Here is a 20231-nt window from a genome sequence, read left to right as displayed (position 1 = left end):
GGTCTTGTGGGGTCCGTATACTCGCTGCATATGTGCAGTTCTACTTTACGGGCTTTAGTATGAAACACAACTGGAGTGTGTATGTATACTTCTGTACAGCATGCGTTCCGGGATACGAGGTAACTATTTAAAAAACGGCAGTCTTTTTGTTAAATTAGAATAATAATAAAAAAAAAAAACGTTTTCGACTCTATTTTTTTTTTCTCAAGTTCTTCAGTGTGTTTTTGCTATTGATGAGGGACACATCGACAACAATCCCATAAACAAGGTAAGTTTTGTTTAGTTTATTTTATGCGTTTGACCAGAATTAAAATACTCAAGTGCGGCGTAGAATCACGACATTCACTTTTCACGAAGAGTGGTATCTTTTTGTTTTAATGCTGCTGTTAACATAGCGAAGAAACGCTAATTCAGACGCACAAAACATAAAAAGAAGAAAAGCCTGCATCCAGCGACTTCTACTTTACCGCCAGATTCGAAGAGAAATAAGCATGGTAGACACGAATCCGCATGTTCTCTTACAATTAATATTTAGACGAGCTTAGCCATGTTTTCAATATTTTCGTTTCGTCTTATTCGTGCCTCAACCGACGACGCAAGCCGACTCATTAGTACATCTACTCCCATGTTTTCTTTAGCTGTTCATTTCCATCCACACGAAGTCTTGCTGGGCTTTCCCGACCAGCGATTGCGTTCTTGCTGTTGCCTGGCCATACTCTAGCTGACGGCACAGTGGGAGCAGCTACGCGATCGCCTGACCAATCAACACCCTCCATTTCCCCTACTGACCCCGCTCGCCGCTTGCGTGTAAGAGCGGAAGCGTGATCACGTGGCGGAAGATCGACGTGCGATTGGATGGAAGGAGCATGTAGCCTCTACAGCACTGTCAGCTTAGGGATGAACGGAGCGTGGCATTCCATCGCGGGCCCTTTTCTCCCTCTCGCTCTAAGTGGAGAGAAGGAAGCCGACGACCCCCCCCCCCCCCCCTCCCTCTCGGTGAGGAGGTCAGAGAGCGGGGGGGGGGGGGGGGGGATGAGAGAGAGATGCCGCCAGCGACTTTGTTGTCGTAAAAGCAAGACCGAAAAAAGACCGGTCGTGGGGCGGAGCAGCTAGGCCACCGAAGTCCGTTGGTGCAGTCGGCCAAAGACGTGCTGCTGCTTGTTGCGCGCTGTGCTTCCCTGACTTGTTCGGACACGTTTCTGTTGTGCTGCTTCGCGCGCCGGTGACGACGCGACGATCAGGTGGTGGGAAAGCACACGAGGTGGCGCGGACACCGGCGGGGAGAGAGAGAGAGGTCGCGTACTGGACGAAGTTCTGCGAGGAACCTGTGCTGCCTGTGCTTCGGTTGCTGAGGTGCTACCGGGAGAAGAGGGTCTGACATTCCTGCAAGGAGGGACCACAACGTTCGGCCAACGTGAGTGTAATGTCGTTGCGTCATTTTATAGGAGTGCGCGAATACCGCGTCATTTCCAACTAGGATGCTGTAAAAAGTGCCGGTATATCACGGGTTGTGCCTGTGAAGGTCGCGAATGACCAGGTTTGATTATTTAATTAGAATCACTAGTAGGACGCCCATAATCATCTCTTAATAATTAGCAACGCTCACGGAGGTGATACGAACACTGTTGACGAACCGGATACACCTCGAAATGGTGCCCGGCTTGTTGACAAACACGTCTTGCTGCTGTTTGGTGACGCCCGATATATCTTTGAACCAATATATAATCTAAGCCACAGTACTAGGAGGAATGGAATCAACGGAAAGCACGACACAAAATTGACTCGTTTTGGACACAAAGTTTGTGTTCGTTGTCGGTCATTTTATTTGTTGTTTTCTCAGGGCTTAGATTATTGTTCCCTAGCGAGCTCACCTGCGTGTTCTTTCTTTTGTTGATATCTTTGAAGTTTCCAGCATGGCTTTTTTTGCTACATATCTGATAGCAGACTGCTTCTTGATGTCCCACGTGCAGCCCTCAGATTTGTTTAATATCTGTTTGCAAAGTACGGTGATCGTTGGGCGAGAGAATGGACCTGCAAATTACGCAGTTGTTTGCAAACAAACGAACCGATGACGAGATGTTCTCATGAACGCTATTAATGTAGATTAGAACGAGTAAGGGCCCGAGTGCACTGCCCCGAGGGACACCTGAGGTTTCCGCGCACGAGGGGGATTTAGCATTATTAATGGTGGTGTACTGAGTGGCGGTTAGTAAACAAATTCGAATATTCATTTTACAATAGTGAGCTCGATTTTAAATTTGTTTAGTTTTAATATGAGACGTTGATGAGGGACCCTGTCAAATGCTTTGGAAAAGTCGAGAAAAATAGCGTCAGTCTGAATGTTTGTATTAAAGTGGCTGCGTGAATGTCATAAAGAAATGTCGTTACTTGGGTTTTACAAAAGTGTATGCTTTCCGGAATCAATGTAGGCGGTTAAAAAGGAGGTTTTTATTTTCTAAATAATTGATTATACTGGAGTAAAGTGCGTGTTTCATGAGCTTTGACGATACGCTAGTTATAGAGATAACACGATAGCTTGTAATTAAGTGGCGGTCACCAGACTTGGAAACAGGGGTTACGTTGCCAGTTTTCCAATCCGGCGAAATTTCAGGAGGGAAAATATGTCACAAAGGAAAGCTTCGGATGTGTGTTTCGCGTTTATTAGAATCTTTTGATTTGGTCACCCCCTGAGCTGGAAGACAGCTTTGAGTTCTCGGTTGCTTTCAGGACGCCGATATATTTGATGGAGATGGGCCCCATCGGAGTGTGCGAACACTTGCATGAGACGAGGTATTCAGGAGGTTTTCATCTGTAAATACAAAACTAAATAAATTATTAAGTGAAAGAGCACTTTGATGATAGGACCAATTGTAAGACAGGCGACGTGCAAGAATTAACAGTCTTCCAAAATTTCTTCGGCTTGTTGATCAAAATTTTAGAGAGGTCCCGAGTATAGAATTTAGTTTTTTTCTTCATTTATAGCTGATCAGCTTATAGTTAGTAAGCTGATCTTTCTATTATAGAAGGCTCAAACTTTCTCATGGCGGTTTCTGTTTTGTTTTTTGTTTTCATTGACGAATGAAACATATAGGCGGCAACCATGTTAATGAATACTTGATGTTGTTCTCTGATAGCTGGGTCTCCATGAAAATCTCCCCGTCAGTCTGTCTTTAACCTTGAGCGGTTTTGATGGGTGGAACGCTTAGATTTGGACGTCGTGCGTGTTTGTTTCACATACTTGTTTATTGCGAGGGTCTAATAACACCATATTGCTCTATTGTTCAGTTTCGTTCAAGTTCCTCGACACTTCTTGACAGGAGGACTATTTACTGCATCATTATGCAGGATTGTTGCAACGACCTGAGATATCGTGTGTTGAGAAATTCAGCTGCATTATAGGAATAAAATATTCATATATTTTAGACAAAACCAAGGTAGCTCAATTACTCTGTTATTTTTATGCCCACAGTAACGTCACAAGAAAAAAAAAACTTTTCTTTTGTAAAAGAACAATGCCTGCGCACTTACTTTACCGGATAGCACAAGAGCAGCTTATTACTATCGTTGGTTAAAAGAAGCAAAACAAATAAAAAAAATTAAAACAACCGTAACCAAATTTGACGTTTTCGTTGAGGTATGGCGACACGCATGGCTTACGTTATAGATGATAAATTTAGCCAGTACAGTATAACTTCTAGCTTGGCGTCTTTAACGTAAATCTCGCAGTAGCGGTACACGAACGCAGGCCGGAACGATGCTCACCCAGATCGATACGGGGGGGGGGGGATGGATCCCTCGGTCCATCCCTGCCCGAAAGAAGCCAGAATATTACGAGGACCATTCATAGAATTAAAATCTGAAGTCAGAAACCATATTCCCTTCCCTCGTTGATCTCTGTTCTGCTTCCGTAAATGACAATTATAGAGCAACACGTCCTAGGTATCAAGGCCGCAGTGCTCTCTTTCATGCGTCATCAATTGGAGGTCAGCGTTACGAGTCGCAGCCAAACACTGACAGAGCACTCCTGTTCAGTGTCTACCACTCGCTGGGTCGTTTTAGATGACGTAGAAAATGCAGCACAAGCGGCCTTGCTCTTTGGATGTTGTTCTGATAGACTCCGTTCGCCCTGCGGGGTAGGTGTACATCTTTGGGAAAGTTCGTAGAGTATCTGGGGTACTTTACTGCATGATCCGTCCACCAGTTACTCTGTAAACGCAGCGAAATTTAGTCCGATAAGCAGACATCATATGTATACTCTTGGTCGCTCGCGATACGCACGTGCTTAAAGAATCCATAAAGGCTGGTTCACACATTTACGACGGTTGCGTTTGCAACGTCCACAACGACGGAAAGGACAAGAACACCGGAACGACTGCGTGACTCGTGTTTGCTTCGCGAAGCTACCTCGTGCGTCGCTTTTCATTTTGTGTACGGCGAACCTTTGTCCCGGTGATTTACTGGCTGCTGTCGTTTCGGTTTGCTGTGAACTCAAATGTCTGAACCAGCCTTAGCTCAATCGGCTGCAACTTCCAAACTGTCGCTTCGAAGTCCTCGCGCGAAAGATCGGGCCCCCTGCTAGGAAAGCTCGAGTCGCGATGCTATTCTCGGTTGACACAGACCCCCGCATTGTCCCCATGCTCTCGCTCGATCGTCGCTTCTTCTATACGGCCGTGTTAGTCCAGACATCAAGAGACTGCGAGCAGCCGAGAGTGCGCTAATTTTGTCTCCTCTCGGCGACTAATGTCATTTTAGCGTGTAAGAGTATCCTGGCGGAACAAAACGAGCGAACAAAACAACAACAAGCAAAGGAATTGTTCGACGCTGAGTTATAGAGCCCGTCTTTTGTTCGCACTCACACGTGTCGTCTGGTTCCTGCAAAACAATTTCCACGGCCAGGTAGCGCGTCTTCGGACTGCATATGTATGCAACGGGGATATTGCATAAACCGATTGTGAGCGCTTAATGACCACACGTATGCTTTTGTCCTTGCACGAAGTGCGAACGCTTCTTATATAGTGACTACGAGCCGAAAGCTCGTGATTGTTGCCTAAAACGCTTTTTTTCCGCTTAATGTATACGCACACCGGTCTACGAGCAGGCAGACACACGTTTTTGAATGGAACGTGACTGTTACTTAAAACGGCTGCCGTCGCGTTATGTCTGCGGGCATTCACGTCTCCGAAGACAATGCGTTTCTTCCATGGGCGCTGTGCCATACGCAACGGGACTGTTCTGCATACCAATTTTGTACGCAAATTGTCTTATATGGCAACGAGAGCCTACACCGTGAAGTTGAGCGATGTTGTACATTAGGTCTGGGCTGTGGGTTTCCTAACGCTTTAATTCCCCAAACAATCGTGATACCCAAAATAGATGTGAGAAAACGTGGCTTGCACAAGCGTAAATGTAAATAAGGCACGTTTTCTTTTTGTTTACATTGAGCCAGCACAGTGTGAAATAACGCCATGGTTATTGGAGATAGTTCGCATAGTTGTTTCTCACCTCGTTTTCTCGAACCAGTCCAGAGATGTCGGGACCGCCTTTCTCTCGCTCACTTTCTTGTTTTCTTTATTCTATTGAAAGCCTTTTTAGACCATTCTCCTTCAAGCACGCCCTGCAGCAAGCGTCACGCGAAAAGTGTCCGTGCGCGTTTTAGTTTTTGTCTCTCAAGCAAAGCCTCGTTATGCTCCGATACGCCTCAAAGGGGCGAACGCGAAGGCTGCCCGCTTACTTTTAGTGTACGTCTATACTTACTTTCACCCGGTAATGACCCGTGGGCAACCTTGCGGTTCTTGATTGTGGTTGGGATTTCGTTTTCAGCGGCGCATTCGATCGCCTCGCGAGCGGCCTTGGCAGTTTCTCGCCAGCCAGCGGCGTTGGGAGATTTGTGACGCCCTGACGACCAGACGGCAGACATGGCCGCCACGACTGTTCCCCGATGCCCGGCGGACCACAGGCTCAAAGGCGGACTCTACACTTGTGCCGTGAGTACGAACTCTACAGCCTTCCTTTGCCAGAACCCCCCGCCGGCGGCAATATGAGCTGAAACACCCGATCCACCCCTTGGTCTTTGTCTGCGGTCCCCACAAGCTCTATTATTTCTCAATTTGTCAAATAGTGCCAAGTATGGGACCTCAATGTCGCAAGCCATTCCTATAGGTTCGAACCGTAGCTCCCTCGAAAACCGACAGGTACGACAAAGAAGCACACATGACTGACTTTTCTCATTTGAAAAGTTTTATTATACTGTTCTTCATCTGACTTCAGTGGAACCATAATTTATAAGCCACAACAACCCCCCCCCCCCCCCCTCCCCCAGCTCTCTTTGCCATGATTGGTGTTTTATTCGTAGGAGTGTGTAGATGTCTTCTGTGTGCGTCACTTGCTTTGGCCAGGATTTTTTTTTTTTTTTTTTGTTACGTTCCCTACATAAAAAGCGACTAAAAAAAAATTACACGAAGAGGTTCTCCACAGCTGGGTCATCCGAGACATCAAATATGTCCGGTATGAATAATCATGCCTTATCAAACCGTCAAGCGACTTTCAATCGCCAATTTAATAGCACGTCATCTGGAAGTACGTCATCGGCGATTGAGGCAGATGTTTTTTGTGGTCACCGAATTACCGCTCTGCTACATTGGGAGAAAGTTTCGCCGAAGGGTCTTGGTCTTGTCTTGTCAGTTTTTTCGTTTTGTTTATGATTTCCACGCTTGTCGCATTCAGGCCGTACTCTGAACACACAAACTAGATACGAATCCTAAAGGTAAAATCTCAAGACAGGATGTCGAAGTTAGTCACGAACGTGAGGGTAAAAATAAATGAGCAGTGCGTTACTTCATCTCATATTCTCGTAAACGTCATCAACCATCCTTGCAATTTACAGCTTCTTAAGAAGTATCAACCACTCGTTCATCTCCCTATCAAACTCTTATACGCTGCACGCACCCGCTTGGCGACGCAAGACAGCATTGTTGAATGAAAGCCCCACCAAGTCTCTGTTTCAGTCGTGTTCTCCTGTAGCTGAAAACGATAAAAACAAAAGAACAACAAAGAAGCTCTCTGCAGAACAGGGCGTGACTGCGAGGAAGTCTACGTAGTACTAGCCACCCTAGTAGTACGGCATGCCTTTACCGGATGTAAACAGCGAGCGCACATATGGTAAGAGTCGAGAACCTGCAAGCAGCGTAAACAGCGCCGCAGTGCAGGTTGTAGCCTAGAGAGACGTCTTCGTGGCCGCGCCTACTCGAGTCACACTTGCCAACTTGGGCCCCCTCTCGTGCGAAAGACAAGTTACTGCTTGCAGGGCCGCGTCGGGGAAGACAGGGTGGAGAGCGAAAGCAGAGCACCAACGGGCCGATGAATGGAGGGAGGGGGTCCGAGGGGGAGGCAGTGGGGGTCGGCGAGGTCCGCGGCGGGGCGCGACCGTGGGAAACTCCCCAATCTCGGGGCCCGGCCGAGTGGGACGGCGGAAGCAACGGCTCTCTTTCTTTCGTGCTGCTAAGAGCAGAGCACATTCCTCGCTGTTTTGGGGGGACTCCGGGGGGTTTCTGTGGTGTGGGGGAGATTAGCGAGAAGGAGGGAAGGGGGGGGGGGGGGGCGCTGAGAAGAAGACGTGTTTTGAGAAGCCCCCTGCTCCTTTCTTGCCTCTCTGTGTCTGGCCCCTTTGTTGGCTTTGTGGCGGCTTGGAATTGGTTCGATTGCCGCCACGAAATTCTTGGCGCGCCTTTTCTTTAGGGGGCGCTGGTCAGCTTTTATGCTGAAGTATGCCAGAGAAGCTTTTTTTTTTTTTTTTTTCTGGTTGTCTTGCGTGTCAACGGAAAATAGGTTCCTCTCGGAAGCTGAATGTTCCGTTCTCTTGGTTATGTAGATTTTTGGGTGTCGAAAGGGATGGTTCTTCTGGAATTTAAACTTTGCTAGCCGGGAGTTGTTAAATTTTCGTTTTAAAGAGTGCTCTGTTACTGGGCAAGACTTCCGCAAACTAATATTAGCTGTTGCGGAATGATTGCTCGCCATGAGACAAAATCGCGGCTGTTATTGCGCACATACAAAAAAAAAATTGTTCTTCTATGTGAGGAAAAATTCAATACCACAAAAACTTACGACGTAAAAAAAAAAAAAAACAAAAAAAAAACAACAAAAATGTTGATTCGAGGTTAACGCAGCGGGAAGGCAGTCTGTATTAAAACGAGGTCTGATGAAGAATCGAAAAAAAGTTGTGCTTGTTCTTTGTGATTTCTGCTTATTACCAAATGCCCGGTGTGTGTGTGCGTGCGTGTGTGTATTTTTACGCACATGAATATTGATCCTAGAAACAGTAAAAACACTGTCATCTATAATAATAATAATAATAGCTTTATTTACCATATATAAGCAAGGTGGGGGCTGAGGAAAAAAGCTGTCCAAGCAGCTTGACTGGTCCTCAGCCCCCCTCAGGTACATACAGTGGCGATAAAGACATTTAAAAATAACACAAGAAATTATATAATATTACAAGGTACTTTCATCATAACAAGGAACAACAGACAACTATCAGAAATACATCAAACAGGAATAACAATTGCCTATAAAAGAAATCGGGAAGTTGTAGACAAGAAAGGAAAAACTATCCAAAATATTCTTAAGATGCTTCAACACAATACATATATATATATATATATATATATATATATATATATATATATATATATATGCATACACATACAGACATACACATACATGCAAACACACAATATATACATATTATACATACGTACATACACATACATACATACACATAGACGCACATATATATACACATATACACACACGTACACAGAGACATCCTCCCGGAATATAATGTAACCACTTTTCCAAAGAAGCAGGAAGAGTTGGTCCTATACTTGTTATATTCTAAATTTTAGAGCCTTCCTGATGCTCGTTTTGCGGTGTCGCAGTGTCTATCTCTCTCTCTTTTTTTTTTTGTTTTTCAGTGTTTACGTTATTTCGCGATTCTTTTGGTGTGTGTTTATCATCGTTCGTGTGATTTCCGAAGTTGGCCTGCACTGCCTTCTTTGTAAGTAATTTCACTGTTGTTAGGGCCTGTGGTGCGTTTTCAAAGCATGCACATCGAATAATTTCTTAAAGCCCGTTCATACACTTGTGACTTATTAGGACTATGTGCCTTGAAAACTCTTAAAATCTCTTACGACGCGATAATACACTGGCGCCACCTATAGGGTAGCCGGGAACACTTGACGGTCCCGTGTATTTCTTGTTTTGTTCTCGCATTATTCTTTCTTTTTTGGCTTGAAAAAAAACCTTTGCCAATGCTATGAATGACAATTTCTCACAGGTAGTACGTGTATTCGACTGTGCAAACACCGCAAAACCTTCCTTTTAGTGAAATGTGGTTCCAGGGTCATCGCAGAGATTTTTGTCAGAGATTTTAAGATGTTTTAAACGGTTTACGACCGGCTGGCTGCATTGCTGTACATTACAAGACAAGGTTTCTGCAAGTAACGCTCATGTTCGGCGATAAATTATACCCAACGTTACTAAATTAGCTTATTTACGAAACTGCCAATAGACGCTGCTTCCCCTCTCTCCTCACGGCCATCCTCCCGTCCTTCGACGTGCTCAGCCAACACGCTCAGCTGTGCATGAGAGCCGCCATGACCGACCTTCAGTTTTTTAAAGCGAAATTCTAGATACCGCTTCAGACGACGGGAGGTGGCCCGAAGGGGGTGAGGGGGGTGCCCCTCTCCTCAGGAGCTCCACAAGTGAGTTAGAGCAAACGCTGCAGAGAAGGCGACCTCCTCTCCAGCGTTTCACTCATGCTAAAACGGAAAGAGGTGGGTGGAGCTTCCACTTAACCCTTACCCTTTCATCGACTCTAGTAACTTTGATTATGACTAACCGTGTCGTCAGAATCGTGGAGACGCAACACGTCTTTTTTTCCGCTCTATCAATGAGCGGCACAAAGACGTGCGCGAACCCACGCGCGCATCAACCCACGCGTGCGCGCGAAGCGTGCACGTGTTTTCCGAAGCTTGAATGGCTCCACTTGTTTGAACGCAACGCGCGGATGGCGAAAGCGTGACTGACGTCGTTGGGCGCGTTATTTCCCGATATGCGTGCCGCTGCGCCCCGTGTCGGATGATGAGTCCGCCGCGATGACAGCGCGGCTGGACAATGTGCCGTATACCCCTCCTGCCCACCCGAGCGCCGATGCGGCGGAGCCCCCCATCCCACGTCGGAGGAAGCGCGCGGGCGCGCACGACTGTCGACCGTCCGCCTACGCGGAGGCACGGTCTGGTCCCGTCGTCGCCCGGCGTCTATAGAATGTATGCCGCCCGAACAAGGCGTCGTATAGTTCCGCGTTCCGGAGCGATGCATGGGCACGCATGCCGCCATTCGGCCAGCTCGCGGTCAGCCCAACTCCCGTTGTTTAGGGATGAAGGACATGACGCTCGCCCTTCATACGCTTAAGTCCCCGATTACTTGTTTGACACGCCCTTGTGGGCGGAAAGACAGACGGTCGTTTATGAGCTTTTAATACAAAATCTGTTGAAAGCTCGACCTGTGGGCCTGTATTTCATGCGGAAAGCGTTACGTTCGAGTGTAGCACAGACCGAGGCAACGTAGAGCATACATAGCTCAGAGAGGGCAATGAATAGGCAGAAAAGGTATATTGAAACATATATTGTCGTACCCAGGACGGGCGATCGACAACCAGACGCTCTTTCATCGAAGAGGCGAATTGAAAGGGAAAAACCCTGTGGTATAAAAAAAAAAAAAAAAAAAAAAAGTTTTGGCTTGCGCAGCCGGCTTCTCAATTGAAGCGCAGCTTCCCAGGTGATCTCCCGACGTCGGGGGTCTCGAATATCTTTAAATGTTTTCTTCAACATTCTAATAAACCCGGTGAGGAGATGAGCGCGTCGTGCGTGAGGCACATCCGAAACCACCCGAAGCATTCCGTAAACGAGCATAACAAATCATGACGCACGAATAACGCGCACGCACGACGCATTCGGTACCCCCGGGGGATTAACAGAACGATGGAGGCAAGTTTAAATTTGGTTTCATATAGAAAGTGATGGTGCGGTCAGTGGCGTCACAAGGGGGTGTGGGGGGGGGGGGGGGGGGGGGATCGCCCCGGGCGCAGCGCTCAAGGAGGTGTCGCGGCGGGCCACGACAGCGGGGGGGGGGGGGGGGGGGGGGGGGGGGATCGCCCCGGGCGCAGCGCTCAAGGAGGTGTCGCGGCGGGCCACGACAGCGGGGGGGGGGGGGGGGGGGGGGGGGGGGGGGGATCGCCCCGGGCGCAGCGCTCAAGGAGGTGTCGCGGCGGGCCACGACAGCGGGGGGGGAGGGGGGGGGGGGGGGCGGGGTTGAGTGTCGCGGTGGATTACCGCCCCGGGTGCCGCTGACCCTCGTGACGCCACTGGGTGTGGTAACATGTGACACAATGATGCCGTTGGGTCGGAATAAGCTGGAATTGTTCAGTTGTGACGAAAACAGCTCAGTTACTCAGGTCTGCCGCCTCGTCGAACGAGTGAAGCACGCACCAACATCTAAAATGCCAATTACAAAAAAAAAGCTATTAGTTCAAAGTTGAATATTTGAGTCTCATTATCCTGTTGCAGGTTTAATCACCCCCAAGGGAAAAAAAAAAAAGATTGTTGCCGAAATTGCTGCACAGATTATCGTTGAAATGCGAAAGCAAGTTTACGCTATCTTTACTGCGTAAATGTTTCCTTATCGAACTTCTGCTGTCTAAATTCTATAAACATTTTGTATCGACCCCCTCCATGAAAATTTTTAAATTTTTTTTATCACATTTAGAGCCAATTCATATCATTTTGTTATCGGTCTACTTCCCATAACCAACCAACGACGTTTGTTGTAGCATTACAGCGATTCGAATGTATGCTCTCTTACTATATCGACATAAACTTAATAAGACCCTCGGTCACCGTGTTTGCCGTTCAGGAGCTATAATATACCATATCCCATTCGTTAGGCGCATTACCCCCTGTGTGCATAATTGAAGCAGGTGCATAACGTATATCCGTGGCACTAGCTGCTTCGTTGGCTACAAGCAGACCGACGGACACGAAAGTGGTTAGCTCAGAACCGCCATCGCATTTAAAACAGCAAGCATCACAAGCGAAACTATCAGCGATGCAAAACAGCAATTGAATGAGTGGTACTTTGCTCCGGAGCTCAGCTCTTCCCCGCGACAATGAAGGTCGGCGATCTCACTGCAGAGCACAGTCGCCGCCGCGAGTGCCGGTGTGCGTTTGTTCCCCGCGCACGGAGAGAGGAAGAGTCTTCGCCAAGGTGCCAACTTGGCCCTCGGCGTAATCTGTCGACACGGCGGCGCGCCGCTACTCCGCCGCCGTCGGTTATCGCGGCCGAGTTGGCCGCAGTCGCGTCCATGGATACCTTGCCGCTGCGTCGGGAGAGCAAGAGACGCCGGAGTGCCCGCCGCCAGGTAGGCTACAGAAAACACGTCCGGCCCCACGTAGAGCCAAGACGAATAGCCCTCATTGTTGTCGTCTCACGTGCTCCGCTATTGCATCGGTGAGGGATGGTTTGATAGTCGTATACGGCACGTTGTTTAGAAGGGGCTGATGGGTGCCAGCCAACCGGGGTGTACCGAACTGCTTGTCATTGTGAAGGACGTTCCAACTGCGTAGACAGTGCACGTTACGTCGTCAGGTGACTCAGCTGTTATTCTTTTTCCATGCGTCACATGTATGACAATCTTTCTACATGGGCTGCATATTCGTTGGAACCAAAGTGCCTGGTGTTCAGTACATCGTCAGTCAGTCTGTTTCTAGAAGATTATGTTGAATTCTTTTTAGACATTTTTGATGCATTTTTTAATGTTTTGTGTGCAAAGACAACAACGGTGCAGCACTCTTTCCGATTCGCTTGCAAGATTTTATTGTATCCCGCAAGATATTTGAGGATACGATGTATACGGGAGACCGCACGATTTAGTTACCTAGAAGTAGTGTCATAAAATTGATAGTGTATCTTGGCTATAACCCTATCACCGACGGAAACAGCGCTTTCGATAGTGCTCTGTTATTACTCGAGGACTTTCACGATCCCGTCTGAGCTCTTTCGCTTCCCAACAGAAACCTTCAATGTGATGGGCACAACCGAAAATAAACATCCGGTTCTTCTCAAATCACCGTCCACTGTGCCGCATAATAATGCCATTTGATGTGTCGCTGATTGACGTTTGCGTGCTTATTTTATTGTGCCTTGCCTCATTAAAGTATTGCAGTGCGCGTAACGATAATTGGATAAAAAAATTTTTTTTTTTCAAATTTTGCGGTTATTATTTAATCTGTACAGTGGAATGTGCTTATGAGTGCGAACCCAGCTTCGGCGCTAAATGTTTTGACACTGGAATATGAGTGTTGGCAGCACGACGTTCGTTGTCGTAGGAACGCGGACGTCCTCGTCAACGTCGACTACCCGTCAAAATCTAAAGCGTCCGCAAAACTCTGCCAGCTTTCGATAGACGGATGTCGCAGTGACTTAAGATAGCGGAGAGGAACAGCGAAGCTGCGCAATTGGCACATCACGGGAATTTCACGTACATACCATGATCCAGTGTTCCATAATGCGCCTTTGGTGCATCGATTCGTAACCCAACGAGAGGCGCGTCAATCAAAAGGCAGTGTAGAGGATGACGAGGCAGCCAAACGTGCGCCGTCACTTCACAATCACATCTTCACAATCAAATCACAAGACGATTTATCCACACCTCATGCGGGTAAACAAACGCATGAGGTGTGCGGAGAGCAGGCGAACTTACACGGCGATACAGACGTTTGCAAGTACGACTTCTGGGCGCCACCATCTTGCTGCTGGTGTGGGTAGATCGTCTGGTAGTCAAGCATTGCTGGGGCGTATACCCACGGTTTTCAGACTGGCGCCCAAACAAAGTGTTTTTCCGTCCACGGTGGCCAAAGTAGCTCTCGAAACGCGGCTGCTTGCAACCTAGAAAAATCAAAGCACGTAGTAGCCTTACGCCCTCCATACCTCGGCAAACCTCACTCATGAGGGCCCTCACTCACCCTCACTCACCCTCATCTTCGCAGGTGAGGTGAGGGTGAGTGAGTTTCTGAACCAGCAAAATTCATGAGTGTGAGGGTGAGTGAGGGCCGTGAGGGCTGTGAGGGCGGTGAGGGCCGTGAGGGCCGTGAGGGCGGTGAGGGCGGTGAGGGCCGTGAGGGCGGTGAGGGCGGTGAGGGCCGCGAGGGCCGCGAGGGCGGTGAGGGCCGTGAGGGCGGTGAGTGCATGAGGTGTGTGAGGGCCATGAGTGCGTGAGGGCGGTGAGTGCGTGAGGCCCCCTTCAGATCGAGCATCTTTCTCAGCAATTTTGGTGTTAATGGCGGGCTGTTCTCTAGCTTTCCCTAGATCGACACGAATTGCTGAGATCGGGTCCGGCTCGAAATAAGCAAGCAACTCGGAGCAATTCGAATACGTTTGAAGCGGCTGCATCTAATCAGGGACGCAAAATTTTCACGTGATACCTCGTGCCGGTGATGACGACACCGAAAGACTTGGTTCTCGTTTGAAATCGATCGTTTTTTGGAAATAAGCTGTTTCAGAAAGGTGCATTAGTATTCTTGACGAGATTTAAATGCATAAAAACACGTTTATAACGCGTAGTTGTGTCTAAATAGTGCAAGAAAAATAAAATTTTATGATGACGATGGCAAATTGCAGCAATTGGTTGCTGCGTGTGATCACGGGCGGCGCGTGTTGCTGGTGTTGCGACGTAAAGTTTCTGGGCGAAATTGCCCCATCTGAAGCTGGTCTGAGTGGCGTGCGTGAGTGGCGTGAGGGCGGTGAGTGGAGTGAGGGCGGTGAGTGGCGTGAGGGCCGTGAGGGCCGTGAGGGCGGTGAGGGCCGTGAGGGCCGTGAGGGCGGTGAGTGGCGTGAGGGCTATGAGTGCGTGAGGGCCATGAGGGCCATGAGGGCCGTGAGGGCCGTGAGGACGGTGAGGGCTATGAGTGCGTGAGGGCCGTGAGGGCCGTGAGGGCGATGAGGGCGATGAGGGCGGTGAGGGCGGTGAGTGGCGTGAGGGCCATGAGTGAGTGAGGGGCGTGAGGGCCGTGAGTGCGGTGAGGGGCGTGAGGGGCGTGAGGGCCGTGAGGGCGGTGAGTGCGTGAGGGCCGTGAGGTTCAGTGAGGGTGAGTGAAGGGCTGAAGGTGAGTATGACTGTGAGGGTGAGTGAGGGGCTGAACGTGAGTGTAGCTGTGAGGGTGAGGGTGAGTGAGGGGCTTAGGTGAGTGTGGCTGTGAGGGTGAGGCTGAGTGAGGGCGACCTAAAATGCCGACCTCTGACGCCCTCACAGTGAGATCGAGCACAGGCAAAGGTTAGACGCACGAATGCTGGGTCCAGCTTTCGGGTGGTCATCGTGTCCAATCAACGCGTCAAAGGACGCTCGGTGTAGGGCCCAGACCACAATTACCGAGTCGGCCACATTCTGAAGCTTGATGACTTTATGCTCAGCGCAAGTTCTTCTGCTTCTTTTGCTGGGGCTGTGGTGACGTCAGAACGCCGACCTCTGATTGGTTCTGATTCAAGGATATTGGGTAGGCCTCAAGGCTGCTTGCTTTGCGGTCTACCCAGTATCCTTGAATCGGAGCCAATCAGAACTCGGCGTCTTTCTGACGTCACCGCAACTCCTGCGCGAGAAGCAGACGACTTGCTCGCCGCATGCGGAGCGAGAGGAACGTGTTGGCAGGTTTCGGTTATTGTGCAGTCAGTGGGCAGCTCAAGAAACACGAGGCGTGCCGAGCGTCTCATTATCGCACCGTATATAGCCAACAAGATGGCGGCGTTGGTTGGCACAGAGGAGACAATCACGAAGCAAAAAGTGTGAACGTCTAAAAGGTCAGAGTCTGGAGGCACTGTCTGTGGCGTTCCTCGTATGACAGTCACAGTGGTCGTACTGAAACTGCTTGTAGACATGCATACATAGATGTACGAAACAAACGGGCTTCCGGAGTGTTCGCGGGTAATTATTTCATCCTGTTTGCAGCAACCACCGTTGTCCCTTGTGCGAGGTATGAGCAGTCTGTATGTGGTGTCACTTGCCCGTGGGATTTCGCACGCGCCGCACCACTCTCGAGATGCAGCGCGTGCTTAATTGAAATTCAAGAAGGCCGATCGGAACGACACGTTGCCCCCCGCTTATACGGGGTTATTTCTGGAGCAAGGTCAGCGTGTGTCGAGAGAGCGACCAGTTTGGTATGCGAAACTAGATATTGCGCGGTCTCGGTGCCTGCATATATGCTAAGGCGGTTGCGTACGCGACGGTCAGTGAACACGTCTTCGTGAGCCGCAAGCTGAGTCGAGAAAAGGAGGTGGGAGAAAGGGAGCGCGCTGAACAGGCCTCATCCGACGAATCTTTCTTACGATTGGGCAGCCGGATTCACTAACTCGTGAAAGCTCAGTTGGAACAACGTAATAGCGGCACATTGTTCTAGAAAAAAAAATATAACCAATTTAACGGGAAAGATTACAAATATTCCGAGTTTTATTTTATGGCTTGAATTAGAATCTGCCCGCACGATCAAACTAATGAAAACCGCAGTGCTTTCAAACAACAGCTTTTCTCTGTTTATTTTTAGCTGATAGACATTTTTGAAGGGGAAGAAAATTCTGCATTCAGAAATATGAGATGACTAGAGATGGAAGATCTCTTGTAATCTCTCCTATTGGAGCTCATACTAAGAACTAGATGACGGCGAAGAGAGTCTGTTTCCTTCGTTACAGTTTTCAGGAGAAATCTGATGAGTTATAAATTATATCATGAAGCCTATACGCGCACGGCGATACTGGTCGCGTAACATCGCCAGGGCACCGGAGATCTGCCAGCCATATGCATTCCCCTCGGTACCTTTTTGATCTTTATTTTAAGTAACTATATGCTGAACCTATTAATATAGAGTGTTTGTATAAAAAATGAAACAACTGATCAATGATGTAGTATTATATTCTTACGATGTTGTGTTCATTATTGCTTTACGTGGCATTTCAATCCGAGAAAGAGCCAGCTTTTTTTAAATTTTTTTTTAGCTTCCACTTTTAAGCGCCCCAAGAAGCTAAATTAAACGATAAATAATTTCTTTTCTTGTGACGCGTGGACCAAGTCTACCGCTGTCGAGAGTGCCTCGTATCAGTGGAGTCTTTTCGCATGAAACAATCGAGGGTCGGAGCCCACACGTGGCACAGAGCTCTTCGGGTTTGCGTAAGCGCGTCTGCCCTTGTTTCGAGTCCAGTTGAACGCGCGACGGGGTACTTGTTAGCCTCGACGTACCATTCGGCGAGCAGATGCAGTCGCCGTGGAAGCGCGATGCCAAGTGAGCCGAGAAGCTTGGCGTCTTCGCTCTGCCGTGCCCGCAGCTGGGGGCCCCTCGCCGAGACAATGATGCCGCAGTTGTCACCCGTAACGAACACCGCGAAGATCTGACGTTCATGAATCGTCAGATCTTCGCACGTGTCGTCTCTTGTCTGATTTGATTATTCTTCCATTCGTACCCTTACCGCCTATACCAACACGCTTCTCAGTTCAGTCGGGTCGGTATTTGAATCGTTTTCATCTCGAGGAAAGGTCTTGTTATTCTGTGTCGGCAACGGCGCGAATGACACAGCGGATGGGCTTGCCTCTGTCGTCGAGCCGACGTTGCGATTTGACTGGGACTGGTCGTCCGATCGGAGTGAGTCAATATGTTTCGCCAGGTGTATACATATGTGTTGGTCGTGTGCGTGTTACGTGTTTCGTGCTGTGTTGTGCGTGGGTTGTGGGAGTCACGTGTTTTTCTGTGTATGTGTTATGTGTTTGTCACGCCGGTCCTTTGTTTCGTGTACGTCATGTGTGTGTGCTGTGCGCGTATTTGTGTTTTACGTGTGCTGTGTGTTTTGTTTGTGCATCTGTCGTAGATGTGGTGTATGTGCGTGTTTTATGTGTGTGCGTTGTGTATGTTGATTGCTTGTTATGTAGTGCGTGTGTGAAGGACAGTAGACGTCCTCGCATTCAATCGGAGCAATTTCGTCCCCTGTGCCAAGGATGCGGTGGTACCTGCATAACCTGCGTTCAGTTGTCGCCATCCGTTGCGACGTACGCGGATAAGATAAGGGACACGTCCTTCGACTCATCGTGGGGTGGGTAGATAGCTGTTTTGCTCGAGTTCGCAGTGTCGTTTCTAACGACAGTTGCATTCGTCCTGTGTGGCGTACAAGTTGATAACCTGGGTGCGACAGACTTTACATCAAACAATAAAAAAGACCGACGTTCCACCGCACCTACCACATTGAAGGGAGAAGCAGCAATGCCTTTCTTTGTTTAAAAAGAGTAATTTTTAGGTTGTTAGGTTTTTTTTTTCTACACGCAGAAGTAAACCGACCGGCATGAGTGCACACTGATAAGCAGGCATAAACAAATACAAAACAGGATTAAAAAAAATATATATATATGCTGTAAGAATATTGGAGTACGTCTGCTTATAAGTTAGGCTAGAATGCGCTCCACTCTCACCAATCTTTTCCTTTTCTCTCGAAACGCTATTTTGCTGGTCTGACGCCATATGCGCCCAGCGCACTTTTTCTTTCTGAACAAGTGGTTGACGTTTTTACTTATTAAAAGTGTCCCATATAGCATTACATAATACTTGACTTCGATTTTTTTCTTTCTCCATCGTAATCGGAAGATAACGGGCATCTGTTTGGGGTCGTACAGCTGCTATGGCACACAGAAAAGAGAACACACTTCTGGCCATATTATTTTAAAAAATATATAAAAAAGACCCTCTTATACTTTGTTTCTTTTTACATTTCCTATTGTAACAACCGAATAACTAACCGTTTGTGTGCGACGGACAGAATGAAAATTGGATAATATCCATGGAGAGTGGCACAAGATGTCCGTTTTAAAATCCAAAATATAGGTATATAAGATATAGTCAGTGACAGATTAAGAGTAAAATGGAAGCCTTTGTTACCTCTTTTCGCTTCAGCAAAGCAAAGGCTGGAGAGGAGGCGACCTCCTCTCCAGTGTTCTCTCTGCTAAAATGGAAATGGGTGGGAGGAGCTTCGACTTTACTCTAAACCTGACTATAGACTGTAATGTCTATAGTTAGTTAAATTGAGATGTCATTTTGAAAGTAAGCAAGACATCAAGGGGAGGGGCTCGCACGTGGCATTCCCGGGGTACTCAACAACTGGATAACTACAAGTCTCGCACCGTGCCACGTCCGCCGGTCGTCCTAACGGCTCATGCGCGAAAGATGTCGCCCATACATGCTATCACCTATTTGCCCTGCGGCTATCTGGACTCCTAGGTGCAACTAGTTAGGTAAACGTTGGGGAACTCTATGCTGCTGAAGATAACACGGGATGGCGTTATTATCTCGTATGGCGATCTAAAGAAGCGCCGTCGTTCCCGTGTTTGCATATATGTACGCGTGCAGGGGTCACGGGGAAACAACCTTTGCCTCGCCATGGCTGGACCTTCTCGTTGCACAGCGAAAGCAGTGCTTGCTGTGCGCTGTCCTTGCGACACATCACCGAAAGGGCCAAGTATAGACCAGCTCAACTCTCTGACGCCACGGTACTGGGCTGACGTGACGGCAAAGAGGACGGCTTAAAAAAAAACGCAGTGCGTGGCGGGTCCTGAGCATGTTTCTATACAGCCTCTTTCCAGGGTTCACTGATTATCTCTGATATTGATACGAATAAAATTCTAGATGCAATCACAAAGCTAAAGGCAAAGTTGTCAGTACGAAAATATATGTGATAACACATTTCATTGTCAAAGGTTGTGCCAATGTGTTCGCTCCTGCTTTATGTCACACATTGAACCTTTCCTTGAAATCCGGTGTTTTCCAATCAGCATGGGAAAGGTCAGTTGTCATCCCAGTGCACAAAAGCGGCGAAACATGTAAACAACTATCGACAAATATCTCCGTTATGTGCATTCTCAAAGGTGTTTAAAATAATCATATAGTCGCCTGTTTCCTATGACTTTTGACGTAAATCTAGTAGTGTTCAACATGGGTTTTTGAAGGTCCGTTTGATAGTCGAAGAAGCTTGTCAGCTTCTCCTTGAGCTTATCAGTAATTTGGAGTTAAAAAAGTTTGTTTAACTGGTTGTCCGGAGAATGCAACGAAAAAGGTCAGCCGACGTCTACCTATATCCCGTCATTTTCAACCTACTTAAAT

General features: G+C 48.0%; 1 protein-coding gene across 3 annotated transcripts in view; it reads left to right on the top strand.

Moving 5' to 3' along the window:
* Nucleotides 1–1007: 1007 nt before the first annotated feature.
* LOC8053541 (ras-like GTP-binding protein rhoA) overlaps nt 1008–20231 on the top strand; it is a 32545-nt gene continuing 13321 nt past the window's right edge. Inside the window, exons 1-2 of one of the 3 annotated variants that reach the window (XM_042293840.1) lie at nt 1008–1414; nt 5821–5984. In XM_042293840.1, the coding sequence (XP_042149774.1) occupies nt 5916–5984 (69 nt within the window). In that variant the 5' untranslated portion in view covers nt 1008–1414; nt 5821–5915. Of the gene's footprint in view, nt 1415–5820; nt 5985–12254; nt 12473–17221; nt 17733–20231 lie in introns of those variants that run through there. The other 2 variants (XM_042293842.1, XM_042293841.1) reach the window with 2 other exon arrangements.

This window comes from Ixodes scapularis, unplaced genomic scaffold (assembly GCF_016920785.2).
Source record: "Ixodes scapularis isolate PalLabHiFi unplaced genomic scaffold, ASM1692078v2 PGA_scaffold5__190_contigs__length_132052651, whole genome shotgun sequence".
NCBI lineage: Eukaryota > Metazoa > Arthropoda > Arachnida > Ixodida > Ixodidae > Ixodes > Ixodes scapularis.
The sequence above is the reverse complement of the archived record's forward strand: the minus strand, read 5'-3'. Positions and strand labels throughout refer to the sequence as shown.